The following is a 15,816-nucleotide window of genomic DNA, read 5'->3' on the forward strand; positions in this document are numbered from 1 at the left end:
GGAGGCAAAAAATTAAAAGCGAGGAACCCCCCCGGGAGGGAAAGCTGCGGGTTTGCCTCCTCCGCTTGCGCGGCCCCTTGCCGGGGAGGGATGCTGCAGAGCGGCGCGGTGACGGTGCGGATCGGCCGTCGGCAAAACCGAAGCAGCTTGCCCCGTGCGAGCGACGGACCGTGATTCGTTTCTGCCAGGGCTGGCACTTTTTGTTTGGGCAGAGGAGGATAAAACACAACCCCGAGCAGCCCTGCGACCGATCTGAGCCCAAAGCGGGCTGAAATGAGCTGGAAGGATCCCGGTGTCGGAGCCCTCCGGCCACTCTCCGTCGCCCTCCGGACTGGGCTCCGGGTCCCCGGCTGGGGCCGCACGCCCTCCTGCTCGATAGGTTTAAACCCTGCTCACGCACCCCCTGCCCTGTGCCCCAGCTGCTCGTTTCCGCCCTCCAGCAAAACCGTCTGCACAGAGCCCCGGGGACGCCTGGGCCCCGCTGGCGCCCGGTGGGGTCGGGAACCGAGCTCTCCGGCAGAGCTCGCTCTGTTTGGCGGCGATGCGCAGCGCAGTCCTGCAGCCCCCAGCTTTTCCGCACCACCCTCCCTCGGATTTAAAAAAAAAGGTATTTCAGTGCAAAACAGCAAACGATGCCTTGGTGAATTCGCTCTCCTTCTGTAAGCTCCAAAAAAATAAAGGACGAGAAGAGCCTGGCGCAGGTGCCTGGAGCAGTGAACGACATGGGAACAGGCTCCTTCCCAGTTTCCATGAATTTCCAAGCTCCAGAGCGTGCTGGGACCTGGGCGGCCTTGGCAAGCCCTGCCTGCTCTGCTCGGTAGCCGTTTCCCAGTGCAACGTTACATTTCCCAGTGCAGCATCCGCAGGGAAACTCGGATTTGGGCTTGTGACCAAAGCATTTTCCACATTTGTCTGTGTTTCACTTGGGCAAGAGCAAGCAAACACATCCAGTTATTTTTTCAGGATTAAATGGTTTGGCTTTGCTTTTTGATTCAGAGCAACTTTTGCAGCTGGAATGTGCTTTCGGGACGGTTTTTCGTAGCCTGCTTGCCTGAAATGAGCATTCCCCCTGCCCGGGGCCCGTCTGGCCGCCACGAGCCGGAGCGGGCGTTTGGGGCTGCATTTCATCACGTCGGAGGTCACATCGCTGCTTTTCCTTCCCGGCGAGGGATTGCAGCAGCCGGGAAGCAGGCGAGGCAAGCGGGCAAGGGGGATTAGGCACGGATAGCTACTTGGCATGTCTCATATCCCAGCCCCTGCGCGCTGGTGCTGCGTTACTGCCTTCACAAACCACCCAAGACGAGCCGAGCGCGGGAACAGCCCAGCCAGGAGAGCTGGGAAAAGAGTCGAGCTGGAATTAAGAGTGGGTTTTATCAGGGCAATAAATGCCGGAGAAGGGAAATAGCAAACAGGTTGTTTGCTGCCATCTCCCCGTTCGCTGTCCCTGGGGCCGGCGCCGGCAGAGCCTCCTTCCTGCCCTTCCCGGCGCTCCCGCAGCCAGCGATCCCGCTGGAAGCGCCTCCGCTCCGTTGCGGGCTCGGCGCCGTCGCGTAGCCTTGGGAGAGGGTTGCATCAGCGCTCGCCCACTCCCCCCGGCTCCGCGATTCGTTTACCGGCATCGATCGCTCGGGGACTTGGGCTTTATGCGCCTTGGTGCCTCTAGGGCTGATGCAATCAGGGCCAGATCCTGCTCTCAGCCGGGCCGGAGGGAGCGGGAGGTAACCCCTGCCGAGCCGGTGGAGCCGAGCGGACCGCGCTCGTGCAAAGCTGGTCTTTGCACCCAGCGGCTTCCCTGTGCAAGGTGCCGGGGCTCGACTGCCCTGAAATATAAATCTTTTCTAAAGTGTTTCCTTGCAGATAGTCCCTATTTTAATTAAATTCTCCCGTCTGAAAAATATACGAACCTCTCTGTGCTGGAAGGGGGAAACATCCCTTCTGTAGGAAGACAAAAATGCATTAAAAAAAAGCAAGCAAGCTGCCCGATTTCGTGTTGACCTGAGAGGCAAAGCGAACCCCAGCCCGGCGGGACAACACGAGCGCCCCGGCTGCTCAGCTCCGTGCTCGCTGCCTGCGCGCCTGGACGAGAGCGCGGGCCGTTTCTTGATGCTTTACTACCCGCGTAAATAGGAAATTAGGTGCACGCGGATATGTGGACTGTCCTCCATAAAAACGTGGAAGCCAGCGTTTGCTCCTTTCATACGCTGCGAGGAGGTCTTGCTAGGAGATAAAGGGCTTTGCCTGCTGTAATAATAGGTTTTCATCATTTTCTTTTAATTAAGCATGCAGCTCAAGCGGTCACCGCGCTGCTGGCTGTGGCGACAAGTCTCCGCGGTGGAAGCAGGCGCCGCGGGGCCGTGGGGAGCTTCTCCTAGACAACAGAGCTTGGGATTGTGTCGGAGCTCGAGCTCCGCTTCTCACTCCGTTTCCAGGCTCAGGAGCGCCGGGTTGATGCTGCCCGATGCTGCTGCCCCTCGGCCCGAGCTGGGCAAGCGCAAAACGCGGGGGCTGCGCTCTGCGTTTCCGGGGGAATCGGGGAAGCGGGTGGTTTGTCTGCTTGCAAAAGAGCAGAAATCCCCCAGCAGACGTGCCACGGGAATTTTGGGAAGCTGCTCTTCGCCGCGTCCAGAAATGTTGGCCAGATGATGCTTTTTCTCATTAAAACTGTAAATAACGTGGGCACCCCCCTGCTTCCAGCACACAACTTCCCCTGGACCCCGACACGCTCTTGCTCAATCTGTTACCTATTTCTCTCAGCAATGAGGCTGTTTTCCATAGGGGGATGCAAGGAAAAAAAGGAACAAGGGTGGCAATCGCCTGTCTGGCTCCTGGTCGCCCTTCGCACCGTCACCGTGCCCAGATAAAGCCGGACGGAGGTGACGGGCTCGGACACTGGACAGGTTCCCTGCGACACCGGCTCCATCCCTGCCGTTACCGGCACCGTGCTCACGTGCCCCAGCAGACCCGGCTCCGTTTTGGAAGCGGTGCAGCTTGTCCTGTTCAAGCCTCTTTTTGGTGGCTCAGTAAACTTGCTCTGATTTCCAGCCTAATTTTCGAGGAGCTTGTTCCCCCACCAGCACGCTCGGTTAGTTTGGGCACAGTTTGAGCCTTGCTCGGTTTTAATTTTCCACGGTTTCCTCCTGAAACCACTCAGTGCCACGGACCTGCTCAGACGCCACTGCCGAGCTCAACCCTTTTGGCCAAACCAGCCCCGAGCTCCAGATTTGCAGCGAAAGCCCTTGCAGATGCTCTTAGCCAGGCCGGGGCGGCCATCGACGATCCTGAAAAGCCATGTTCTTCCTCTAAAATCAGTTTATTCTAGCTTAGCCGGAGCCGATAAACTTGGCGTTACGGGGCACTCGTGGGTGTTAGCCCTTCCCCTGTCACTTCTGGCTGAATCATGGGAGATCTGTGAAGATTTACAGAAATTTGGTTGTGATTTTCCCCTCCCTCCTGCCAGTTCTTCTTGCCACTTTGACCCTTGCCTGGCCGTGATCAGAGAGGAGCGAGTCAGCCTGGCAAAAAGTAATGAATACCATGTCCCACGCCAGCCCCAGACCGCACCAAACTCGTGCAGCTCGTCACCCATGAACCGCCCCCACCATCATCCCTGGGCTCATCCTTGCCTCGAGGCCTTCCGAGCAGCTCGGTTCGGATGGCAATGGGCAATAAAATGGGATTTAGAGGCTGGAAATGTCACTCACAAGCCTTTATGGACATTGAGGAAATGTGCGTGAGTGTCTCCGAGCGGGTGCACGGCCTTTGCGTGGCTCGGCCGGGGCGAGAGGGGCACCGTGCACCCGGTTCTCCTTAAAGGAGGGAGGTGAAGAAGAGCAGCACGACAGAATCTGCCCCAATTCTTCCCATTTATTTAACTCCTCCCTGAGCACCCCCAGCCTCCTCCAGCTATGCTTAATCCAAAGGGGAGGATTTGGCCTTATTTTCCTGTGGTTCCCGGGATGGCTCCTCTGTCGGGGAGGTTTATCGTGGCCCTCGGGGCTTGTAGCCACGTTAGCGGTGTGCGGCCGTGCCACGGCCTCCGTGTCGGCAAGCCCGGCGACGGCCTCCCAAACCGCGCTCTTGGCTTCGGCTGGGGACCGATTCCCGTGCTGGAGCAGTATCCCGGTGCCGTTAGGGGTGTCCTTCCCTTCCAGCATGTGAGTGGTGCAGAAAGACCGGCTTTACCAGGAACTAAAGTCAAGCAATTAACTGGGGAATTAAGATTTAGCGCGCGCCACGAACAGCAGGCATATATAAAGGAGACAGCTGTTAAATTTAGTAAGTGACAAAGTCATGCGAACACTAACTGGATTATTTGCATTTATTTGGGAATACTTATGTATTTTATTATGCAACCTATAGCTCACCATAATTCTGCTTTTCACTCCGCGGCGCCGCTCCTCCGAGCGCCTTAGCGAGCATTACAAGCAATTAAGGCTGCCTGCGCCCCTGCGCAGCGCTGGGCGCTAGATCCGCTTTGCGGGCACTGAATATATTTTGGATTGGAGGTGGCTTAATTAATATGATTGATTTTAACTCTGCCTGGGCCAAGTCGCGAGCTGGAGCCCGCGGGGATGAGCCGGTGCGGGAGCGGGCTTCGGGCAGAGCCTCCCCCCGGGGATGGGCATCCTGCCCCGTTTCGGCGAGGAAGGGGAGCCCTGGGGAGGGCAGCGGGCCGGGACACGGCCCCGGGCGCCGTCGGGTCGGCCGCTGCCCGCATCCCTCGCCGGCATCACTCCGCGCACGGCGGCGGCTCTCGCCTCCAGTTGCGTCTCCGGGGAGGAGTTTGGGGAGGCGGCGTGTAATCCTGCCTGCTGAGCCCGGTCCAGACGCTACCAGACATTATTAATTCTCAGTATCAGGCCAGCAGGGACTGGCAGCCTGTTGTATAAATGTGCTGCAGTGTGGCGGAGACGGTCCCTGCCCTAAAAAGCTTCCAGGCGGAGGAGAAGGCAGAGCGCGAGCCGGTCGGAGCCGTGCCGGGCGCCGGTGCCAGGCAGCATCCCGTGTCCGCTGCTGGGACGCTCCTGCAGAAAACACCGGGGGTTTTCGTGGCCTCGGACGGGCACCGTCCTGATGTTAAGCTTGGCACCAGCACGGCGCCGGGGCGGTTGCTCCCTTGCACCCTCCTCGCTGCGGCTCTGCCCGAAGCACCCGCGTGCCGCCCGGGCGAGCTGCTCCGGGGACGAGGCCGTCGGAAACGGCACTCCGCTCGGAGCAGATGCAGAAAAATTAGAGGGAATTCAGAGAGCAGCAGAAAAAAAAATGATTAAAGGAGATGGAGGGACTGATTTTGGAGGGAAAAGAAATCAGCTGCGCTATTTATAACGCTGCCTGCACCAGCGTGTGTAGGAGCAGGCGTTTCTTTTTTTTTTAAAGCGCCTAGAGAGCGGAGCTACAGGGCCGGGACGAGGAGCGGCCGGGCTGGCAAGGCTGCGCCCGGGAAGCTGCAGCGGGTTGTCCGAGGGGGTGGAAACCCCAAGCAATGGGGGGGAAAACTCCATCAAACGCAGGAATGTGGGGAATAGCTCCTGAGGAGTGAGTGCTTGGGACAGTGTCTCATCCAGCGCCTTGGCCTGCGCTGTGAAGATGCCCTGGTAAAGATGCAATAAGGGTGCTAGGGGCAGCACCAGCTGCATCCGCTCCTAACTGTTCCCTTGGGGACAAATGATGCTTGTGTTTACACAGCCAATGTGGGGGCAAGCTTCAATTTGTCATCCAGAAGTGAATGTTTAGGTCAAAAAAAGCTTTAAATTCATAAAATCAACCTCAGTAGGTTATGAGTGTTGCAGAAAGAGGTTTCTGCAGCCGCCTGCCCAGGCGGGCTCCTTCCCGGCGCGGCACAGCCGTGGTCCCTCTCCGGGCAAGAGATGCAGCCGGGCAGAAGAGCTTGAGGCTGTAATTCCTGAGATGTCTCGTGTCCATATTTCCGTATCTGCTGGGAGATTTGCAGCCTGGAAAATGCCTGCTGAGGTAGCATAACCCACTTGCAGCGACTGCGGCTTCCCAGCAGCGGCTCCTCCGTCGGGGCAGTGCCCGGCGGTTCGCGGCTCGGCCGAGGGAAATCTGGCCGTGCAGTTTGGGTTTCTCAGTGTCTGGCTCTGACCGCTTTCCTCACCGTCTCTGGGCCTTAGCGGGGAGCAAACCCAGCTGGGGGGGGGGGGAGCTTCCAAGCGCTTGGCCGCCATCCCCGCTGCCTAACGCGGTCCTCGTCTCTCTGGTTCCCTTGCAGGACGTCCCACTCCCGGGCGAAGGCGGACGCGGCCGTGGCAGCGGCGCAGAAGGCTCAGGAGGAAGCGCGCATCGCCAGGATCACTGCCAAAGAGTTCTCGCCTTCCTTCCAGCACAGGGAAAACGGTCAGTGCGCGCAGCCCTCCCCCCGGCTCCCGTGTCCCCCCCGGCCCGAGGGGCTGCAACGCGCGTGCGGAGGCGACGGGAGCGAGTCTGCAAGGCAGCGCTGGGTCCTCGCGGGCCTGGGGAGCTCGGCTCATGGTGGACTCGAAGCTGTCGGGGCTTTATTTATGCAATAATTAACATAGTAATTAATATATGTGAACCATTTTATTCAATAGTTTCCCTGCACCGAACCCTCATTAGGAGGCCTCTATCATTATCCCCCCCCCAGCTCTTTAGCTGAAGATTACTCATTTGCCGTAATCACTCCAGGGGCTGGCGGTGGTGACTCACTCCCGCGCCGCGGGGCCGGGCGGCAGAGGCGCTCTGGGGACCTTGGGGACGAGCCGGCCGTGCACGAGGTGCCGTTCAGCGGTGGGGTTGGGGTACCGTTTCCTCCGCACGGGTTGCAGGACGCCAGCGAGCTCGGTGCCCCCGCACAGTGCTGCAGCGAGGTGGACGGGCTGGAGAGGCGGCTGCTGCTGCAAACCCGCTGAGCATCCCTGGGGCCGCGCTCGCCCCGGCCGGGTGCGAAGCGGAGCCCCTGCACGGCTGGCGGAGCGGGGGAGCGGAGGCCGTGGTCCAGCCTTCCCCTCCTTGCAACGGTAGAACTGGCGTAGCGACCATGTGAGGCTCTTTTTGCAGGGCCGCGTGGTCCCTGGGGCCCCCACAGCCCCGAGACAGTCCCTATCGCCATTTCCTCTTGCCGAGAGACTTTGCTGCTCTAACATCGCCTTTAGAAAAAGATATTTGTAGGTAATAATACATTTTTACTAGCGCCTGGATGGGGACATGGTGTTTGACTTGTGTTGGGGCTTGGGTTTCCGGCGTTCACGTCTGGGTGGGTCGTGTGCGAGCGAGCAAGGGAGGGAGAGGAGGAGCTGCCACTTAGCACACATTAAAAAACAAACACACCATTGCTGGCTGCAGGGTCTGCGATGGCGCGGGGGATCCCAGCGGGCCGGACCCAGCCGTCCCCCTGCACTAATGCATGGTGTCATGGGGACGGTAGGTGCCCATCTTGCACGGCGTCGTGGCGGCGGTACGTGCCCGGCGTTGCAGGCAGCGTGCATCAGCAGGGGCCCGGCCCGGCTCCCGGGACCTGCACGCGTGGCCTCGGGGCGTCCCGCACGTCCGGGCTGCCTGCGCTGCCTCGGGCCCGCGGGAAAGCCGGCTGCGGGGCGCCGCGTCCTCCGGCGCGCTGGCACAGCAGTGCTTCCAGGAACACCACGTGCTCCCCGGCTAATTTTAGCTCGGAATAATTGTCGAGCATCGGCGGACGGCGAAAGCCGGCAAGGCGGCACCGTGCAGCTATCCGGCTCCTCTGCAAGGCAGCAGCCGCGTGCGGGGCCGGAGGGGCGGCCGGGATGCTTGGGGACGATGCTAAGGGGAAGGAGCAGCAGGGTCGCGGCCCTGCAGCGGGTTGTCTCGGCTTTCTGGGCCTCGGGGTCACCGGAGCCGGTGTGCAGGTTGCGGTGGAAATTCCTGCATCTGAAGGAGGAGCCCCAGACACCCAATAGGGAAGGATGAGCCAAAGCCTGGGATGAACGGAGACTCAGTTTTGGGGTTGATAGCTGGCTTTACAGCCTGCTCATACAAACCCTTTTATTCCCTCCCTGCCTTGCTTTCCCACCTGTAAAACAGGAGGATGACCAGACTGGGAACCTCTCAATAACAGTGACAAAAAAAACCTCATGTCCACATTTTTCACCAGAAAGCTCCCAGGAGCAGTGGCAATGGGAGGGGAGGTTGCCCGCGAGCCACAGCCGCCGCTCGCAGCCCTGCCTGCTCCTCCGCCAGCAGCCCCCCCGGCCGAGGTGTCCCCGGGGGCACCAGGGATAAATGCAGGGCTTTGGGCTCCCACAGATGACTAGGGACCAAGCGAGGGCTGAAATATTTGAGCATTGTCCGAAAACACAGACAAAGAGACAGCATTTTCTGTGGCCAATAATAAAAAAATTACAGTCATTGGAAGCCCAATTTCCCATCGAGAAATTGCTTCGTTGGGAAATTTCCAGGCAGCCTCAGCACTATTTACCTCCTCTGCTTTCCGTGCTGCGACGGGCAGCGCCGTTCCCGCAGCCCGAGCAGGAGGAGGCCAGCGCTGAGCCGGCCACCGGCCCCGCGCCCGGTGGTCCCCGCTGCTGTCGGCGAAGGCCATGTCCCGGTGGCGGCAGCCCCCAAGAAGATGCGACAGAGAAAATTACTCAGTAGAAGCAGAGAGATTAGAGCAGGCGCTTCAGAGCATTTATTTTTAAACCATGGTAAGAAAATTGAGTTCTTCCTTTCTGAGACTCATGTCTTGTCTAGCCATAGCAATTGCAATTAGATGCATTTCAGGGGCATTAGGCAGTTAATATATTTATCAAATTATTCACGTAATTTAGCATAGCTTTAGCTGGGAACAACTACGCCTTGAGAGGGTAAAATGAGAATTAACCACTGTCAGCTTTCACCCCCTCACAACAATTTGGTGGTTTGTAAAGGATTAATACGATGGAGACTTTGCAATAGTCTGGAGAAGTGGCATGCTTCGTGCTAGCCAGTCTCCTCCATGGAGCACCGGCCCTTGGGCAACTCCTCCTCGGTGCCCCATCCACCGCTCCTGGTGGTGCCAGTGATGGGGACAGATGGCAGGACGGTCTTGCCACACTCCTAATGCATGACAGCCTTCCTGGGAGCTTGGAGTCTTCTCCCTCTTCTTTAACCACCCCTCTCCTTACCAAAATTTAACACCGTTGGTTCCTGCCCTGTTCTCAGTGGGGAACAGCTGATTCCCTTCGCTCGGTGGCAAACGTCACGTGCCTGAGGACTGGGTCCCTCCTCAGCTTCCTCCCCCTGGGCGGCGGGGAAGCTCAGCCAAAACTGAACACTCAGCTCTTTCCGTCTTTCCTCATAGATCATTTTTCCAGACCTCTGGTCATTCATCATTTTTCGTGCTCTCCTGTGGATTTGTTCTGGCTTGTCCTTATCTTTAGTGAAGTCTGGTGCTCAAAAACCAGATGCAGCGCGTCTGCTGAGAGCTTCCCTGTGCTGCGTGCAGCAGGAGGACGGCTGCACGGCACAGCACGCTCCTCGCCCGGCTTTTGGGGTGATGGGTTTGGTTTCTTCTTTCTTTCTGCAGCAGAAAACATTGCTCAGGGCTCCTCAGGACCTGCCACTTCCATTGCATGCACTAACAGTGCTCTCCTGGCTTCAGTGGAGCCAAATTAAGAGGTGGCCCCAGCTCTGAGCTCCCCCTGCCCAGCCCTGGTCCCGCTGACTCCCTCACCTAGCTTTTGCATAAAGGCTTCGACACAAAACTTTTTTCTTTTTTCTCCACCTGCTTGTTTAACCAGGTGACATTAAGGGCGCTGGGTTAGGCGGTCTTTCTGCAGGGTTAGGCTGGCACTCCTGCCTTGCAGGGCACCAGCCGGCGATGGAGCTGAGCATGGCAAAGCTGGCGTCGCTGCAGCCAGGCTCCCAGGGCACCCGCTGCGAACACGGTACGGTGCAAACACCTGAAAACAAGAGTCATGGATGTTACCTGGTCCAGGAGCTCTTCGCAGTCCTGCCGAAACTCAGCTGCGGCTCGGTGTCCCCCAGTGCAAACCTGCTGCGGATGCGGCCGCCCGCGAAGCGCGCTGGGCCCAGAGGCCACGACAGCGCGGTCGTGTGAGCAGGGCTGGCGCGGAGCAGCGAGCGTGCGCTGGTGCAGCCCGCCTGCTTTCAGTGCACGCGGCAAACTCGACTAGTAAATTGGCATCGTGCTTAGAGCACAAATGAATGCCGAAAGGGGCTGTATCGGACAGCGGTGGAGAGTGTGAGCTGGGTGTGCATGGAAGAAGCACTGCTGCCAGCCTTCCCACGGCAGGACAGGCACTCGTGGCATCCGTGAGCCACCTCCCTTACCCAGGGCGCAGGGTTTTCCTAGAGGCACCTTCAGTGGCAGCTCTGCAAGCCAGGGCCGGTGTTTTGACGTTACACAGCCATGCCGCGGAGGAAGCTAGCGTGGACTTTGGCATACGCTGTTAGTGGAAGTCAGCAGGCTGCTGGGTAATTGCATGCACACGCGGCTGCTCGGAAAGCGAGGGGGATGCAGTTCCTGTATTCAGCTACGGAGACTGATCTGCGACAGAGCGTGTTTTGATCACAGTGAAATAAAGGGTGACCATGTGCATTAAACTCCTGTAGCCCTGAAGGCGCTCCCTTGCTCTGGCCAAACTGCGAGGCCTGGGTGCCCCCGTGGTGTCCCGTCATGCTGGGTCCCACGTGAGCCCTGGGAGGGACCCGGGCGGTCCCTGGGGTCGTTTCCAAGCCCAGCAAGAGAGGCTGAATGGGGAAAGCTGCATGCCCTGCTCAGCTGTACGGGGCAGGAAGGCTGTGTTGGTTAAAAGGAAAACCCACCCGTCCATTTGCAGTTCTGTTTCGGTTCATGTATGGTGGTTTTTTTTTTTCTTTTCCCTAATGGGAGGCTCCCCCAATGCAGCCCATCTGCCCAGATGGGAACATCTCCATGTGAAACCTAGAGGCAAGGTGCCCCTTGCTTACCTCGCAGGGACAAAAGCGACACGGCTCCCATCCAGAGGCAGGGACTGGGTGCGAGGGCGATCCCGACGTGCCCTTGGCATGCACGAGCGCCGAGCACGAGACGTACTGCATGCCGCCTCCGGCCGGGTCTCGGATTTTCCCTCATGTGCCTGTGAACCGGATTTGGAGATGATGGAAAAAAGTGGTCAGATGGATCTGTGCAGAATGCAAATGGACAGGGGTGTAATCACCTTAGCGGGATTAGAGTCACTGGGGCTGTGCACAGCACATGAACGGTGCCCGCGGGAGCCAGGCGCCTGCGCTTGGGAGCAGGGAATGAGGCAGACTCCTCCCTGCCAGAGCTGCAAAGAAGCAGGACTGTATGCAGATGACAGCCAGGGCCCACGAGTGGTGCTGGCCCACTCCTGTGACTGTCCAGGGCTCCTGGTGGCTCTGCCTAAAAAGCAGGTTGGGTGGTTCACTGCTGCCTTGCACAGGTCCACTGCACACAGGCCCACACATGGGTCTCTGTTGGCTGGGGGGCAGGAGGGGAGGCAAGAACTGCAGGTGCCAAAGGACCGGCTGCTGTTGGGCCTGGTTTAATCAGTTGGAAATGAAAGCCATAGCGGTGGCAGGTGGTTTGTGGCTCTCTTTCTAAAATGGTAGGTGGCCCCTGCATTTACAGCGATGAAGAAATGCTGGCTAGTGCATGATGAAGCAGAAGGAAGAGCAAAGCATTTCTGTTCCTGGAAGGGGCGGTTGCCCTTACTCCCCACCTCAGGGCCAGCTTTGCATCTCCTCCCGTTTTGACAAAGCCTACAGCCGAAGGCAAGCTATTTCACTAAGCCGCCTCCTGTGCTGGGCTGCAGCTGCCTGCACCATGTTGTTCTGTGGATGCTCTGGATGATACCAGGTTTGGTGTTAAACTAGGGACACCTTTTTCTCAGTCTAGTAGCAGGAAGACATTTATTGTGCTACTCTGTTGTTGTCCTGATCTTGCCCTGTGGCTTCCCTGCCATCCGACATGCTCAGTCCTATTCTTTGACATGAAAAACTCCAGTAGGTGCCCACAGAATAGAAATAATCCTGTTGCATTTTTCTCTCTCTTTTCTCCCAACTGCAACACAAAAAGGGCTCGAATGCCAGAGGCCGAAGCGCCAGAATTCGAGTGATGACATTGAGGTCCTTTCCACCGGGACGCCGCTCCAACAAGAGAGCCCCGAGCTGTACCGGAAAGGGACCACCCCGTCTGACCTGACTCCCGACGACAGCCCGCTGCAAAGCTTCCCTGCCAGTCCCTCCTCCACCCCGCCGCTGGGCCCTTCTTGCAGGAACAAGAGCACGCATTTCTCCAGGCAGGTCTCGGTGGACGAAGACAGGGGTGGGGAGATCCAGATGTTGCTGGAGGGACGCGGTGGGGACTACTTGCGACCCAACAGCTGGAGCGAAGAGAAAGTGAGTGGGACTCGCGGCGTGAGAAGCGGGACGCTGCGCAGCGGTCAGCTAGGGTCAGCCTCCATCCCTGAAGACTACAGAGGCCGGAGTGGAGGACACAAACACTCGGCCTCCAACCACAAGCAAAGAGAGAGGTGGACAGATTCCCCAGCCACGGTTTCTTGGACTTCCCACCACAGGTCCCACAACCACAGCTCAGGGAGCTCCAAACTGCTTGAGCTAGATGAGGAGAAGATGAGCAATTATGAGATGGAGATGAAGCCCCTCATGAGGATGGATTCTTATATGCAAGAGATTCACACCCAAAAAAGACACTATAGCAAAGGGGGACCCTGCAGGAGCATGGCTGATGACCACCGTGGGGAAGACCGGGGCTTCGGGGTTCAGAGACTGAGGTCTAAGTCCCAGAACAAAGAGAATTTCAGGCCAGCTTCCTCTACCGAGCCTACGGTGCAGAAACTGGAAAACCTGAGATTCGGGGACAAAGCTGAACCTCGGCTACTAAGGTGGGACTTAACCTTCTCCCCGCCACAGAAATCCTTACCTGTTGCACTAGAATCTGAAGAGGACAATGGGGACACGCTCAAATCCAGTACGGTAAGTAGGCAAACTTGCGTGTTGAAATCTGGCCAAGAAACCTGGTGCAGAGCTGTTGTGGTACTGCAGCAGAGTGGAAAGGAAGTTCACTCTGCTAGCAGAACCGACCTCTGAATTATCCTGTGTTTGTGCCTTGAATCCCCCCCCACTTCTCCCATGCTGCCTAATAGAGTATGCTGGCAGCAGATGTGGGGTTTTCTGTGCAGCTTTCGAAAGCTTGCTTTGGCTGCAGACCATCTTGGTGTGAACCGTGGGTTTTTCAACAGAGGATGCAAGCAAGGAAGTTTGATTTTGTTCTGCAACTTAGCCCAGGGCCAGCAATAAAAATACATTAGATTGCTGGATTTTTGAACATGTACCTTGTGGAAAAGCTGCAGGACTAGGCAAGCCTTTGTTCGTGCTACCTTATGGTTAGGTTATAGCAGCAGAACTTCACATTGGCCTGAGCGTGACATGACTGTTGCAACATCACTGCTTAAATCCTGATAGCTTGGTATTGCATCAGCCTCCAGTGCTCACCCTCGCTCCACTCAGTGTGCTGGCACCACTTGTTGATGCAGCGGCCTTGTTGTGTTGGAAACCTACACGAGGTACCATGGCCATGGAGCCAGGCTCGTGGTGGCAAAGGCTCTGCTGATATTCTGTGGGGGCTGCACTCAGTACGGTTTTGCTCCTCTTGTTTGTAAGACATAGAAGCTCATGCTGTAGAAAGCTAGGGAAACATGGTTTAGATGAACTACTATGGCCTGATTGCAGCGCTCACGGGAACATCACCCTCAGAGAAATTATCAATGGGCCAGCGGTACACTGGAGCGGGGGAATTGAGCGGCTTTCTGCAGGGGTCCATCCTGAATCGATCATTGCTCAGGGTTTTCATTAACGATCTGCATTGTGCAATACAGCTTATGTTTATTCAGCGTGTAGGTGTCCCCGAGCCAGGAGGGGCTACTGTGGTGGGGGGGTGGGTGTAATGCAGAAGGATCTTGGCAAACTGGAGACAACAGGATGCAATTCAGTAAGGACACACAGGCAGGGAAAGCAAAGGGCAGGTACAGTGAGGAGTAACAGGCTAGCCAACAGTTCTGCAGATCGGGGTGATACAGTGGATTAGAGCCAAACATCAGTCAATACTATCGCTCAACTGTGAAGAGCGCAAGAACACTCTGAGCAGGAGCAAAACTTGTGGGACTCACAGGATAAGAGCTGGTGAGACATCGAGCGCTGGGCTCCTCGTTTCAGGAGAGACAAGGACTCATTGGCAACCAACAGGAATGACTGGCTGTCTCAAAGCATGACCTGTGAGGAAAGATGAGAAGAGCAGGAGTTGTTCAGGCTAGAGAAGAGGAGAGAGCAATCTTCAAACACATAAACAGCTGCTGCAAAGTGGAAGGGAATAATTTGTTCTCTGTGAACAGAATTAATGGGCTTAAATTCAAGCAGCAGAGGTAGAGGTTAGCTATTAGCCATTACTACCAAGTCGAGGGCTGGAATAAATTGCCTGGAGAGGCTGTGGTGGCTGAGGGGGAGGAAGTGGACTAAGAACAGGCTGGACAGCTGTAGCACAGATACAACTTGGACAGAGTTGGACCAGCTTGGGAGAAGGCTGAGCTATGTGACTTCCCCATGTCCTTTCCCACCCCGGCTTTTAATGACTCCTGGACCTACTGTTGAGAGCAGCTTCCCTCCTTATTCTTCCCCTTGGTTTTGCATTGCTAGGAGAGGTGGTGGTGGTCCAGCGGGAGCATGGCCACCCCAGCTTAGCACCACTGTCCCTGTGCAGTGGGGAAGCCAGCGATGCTCAGAATTTGGCCTCGCTGAGTGAGCAGCAGGGCTGACGGGTCCCGTGCCACCGGATGTACCACAGCCCAGGTGAGAGGCACACCTAGGAACTGGGAAATCTGCAACTCTCAGGTGGCGAAATTTCAAGCTCAGGCAGAAAAGAGGACCTGGATTGCCCTGTCAGGGTAGCAGAAGACGCTTGTTTGTTTGGGAGACAGGGATGGTGAAACCTAAATGACATTTGTCAGTCACTCTGAAAGCCTGGGCTGGAGGCATCCTGGTCGGCAGTGTGTGATTACGGTTGCCATACCTACCAGCATCCCTGCTCTTCCAGCCGCCTGCCAACAGCTTTGCCAGCAGAGCAAAGGTGTCGGTACCTGCAGCCAAGGGATGACAGCAAGCAGGTGGGGAAAAGGAGGGAGCAGTGACATCTTCAGCAAGCCCACTGCCTGCTGCGGCCATGCATAAGTCTCCCCCACACCCAGCCCTGAAGCCTGCTTGCTTCCTATTCGTCTTGCAGGCTTCAGCGCAGGCTCAAAAGCGCCCACACAGCATTTGAGAACTGAACACTGTGTTTGCTGGTGGACTGCACTGTAGGACACATCTTGCCTGTCCAGAAAAAATGAGAGCTCTAGGTGAAGCCTGCCCTGAGCACACACCAGTGAGCAAACAAGAGGGCACTGAGTCCAAACTGGACTGTCTTTACCTGCTGGTGTAGATGCCTGGGAAGCACTAAAGAAATGAAAGGTATCATTAGGAGCCCAGCAGGCTTTCAGAGGAAAAGCAGCCTCAGTCATTGCACAGGCACCAACCCTGTTGAAGTCTGTGGGACTTGCAGATGGTCCACACTTTTGATAATGTGACCTTACATGGCTGCAGGGAACTGGGAGAGACATGGGTGCCTCAGCACAGAGGCAGAGTCCCGACACATGGCGCGAAGGAGGAATGAAGCAAGCGTTTCTCCTCACTCAGTTAGGCGTTCCTCGGGGAGATCACTGGCACAGAGAGTCCTCGTGTCTCTCCCCGCCCAGCCCAAGTTAGACACGCTGCTGAGGCTCACACCTCGCGTTCAGACCCCAGCCTGTG

The 15,816-nt window shown here is 57.2% G+C and overlaps 1 protein-coding gene across 1 annotated transcript in view; it reads left to right on the plus strand.

Moving 5' to 3' along the window:
- Window positions 1-15,816, plus strand: part of JPH3 (junctophilin 3) — a 51,374-nt gene that overhangs the window by 23,762 nt on the left and 11,796 nt on the right. The window contains exons 3-4 of the mRNA XM_026107938.2: window positions 6,230-6,354; window positions 12,032-12,951. Of these exons, the coding sequence (XP_025963723.1) occupies window positions 6,230-6,354; window positions 12,032-12,951 (1,045 nt within the window). The remainder of the gene's footprint in view (window positions 1-6,229; window positions 6,355-12,031; window positions 12,952-15,816) is intronic.

The sequence above is a fragment of the Dromaius novaehollandiae genome, chromosome 13, assembly GCF_036370855.1.
Source record: "Dromaius novaehollandiae isolate bDroNov1 chromosome 13, bDroNov1.hap1, whole genome shotgun sequence".
Classification (NCBI taxonomy): domain Eukaryota; kingdom Metazoa; phylum Chordata; class Aves; order Casuariiformes; family Dromaiidae; genus Dromaius; species Dromaius novaehollandiae.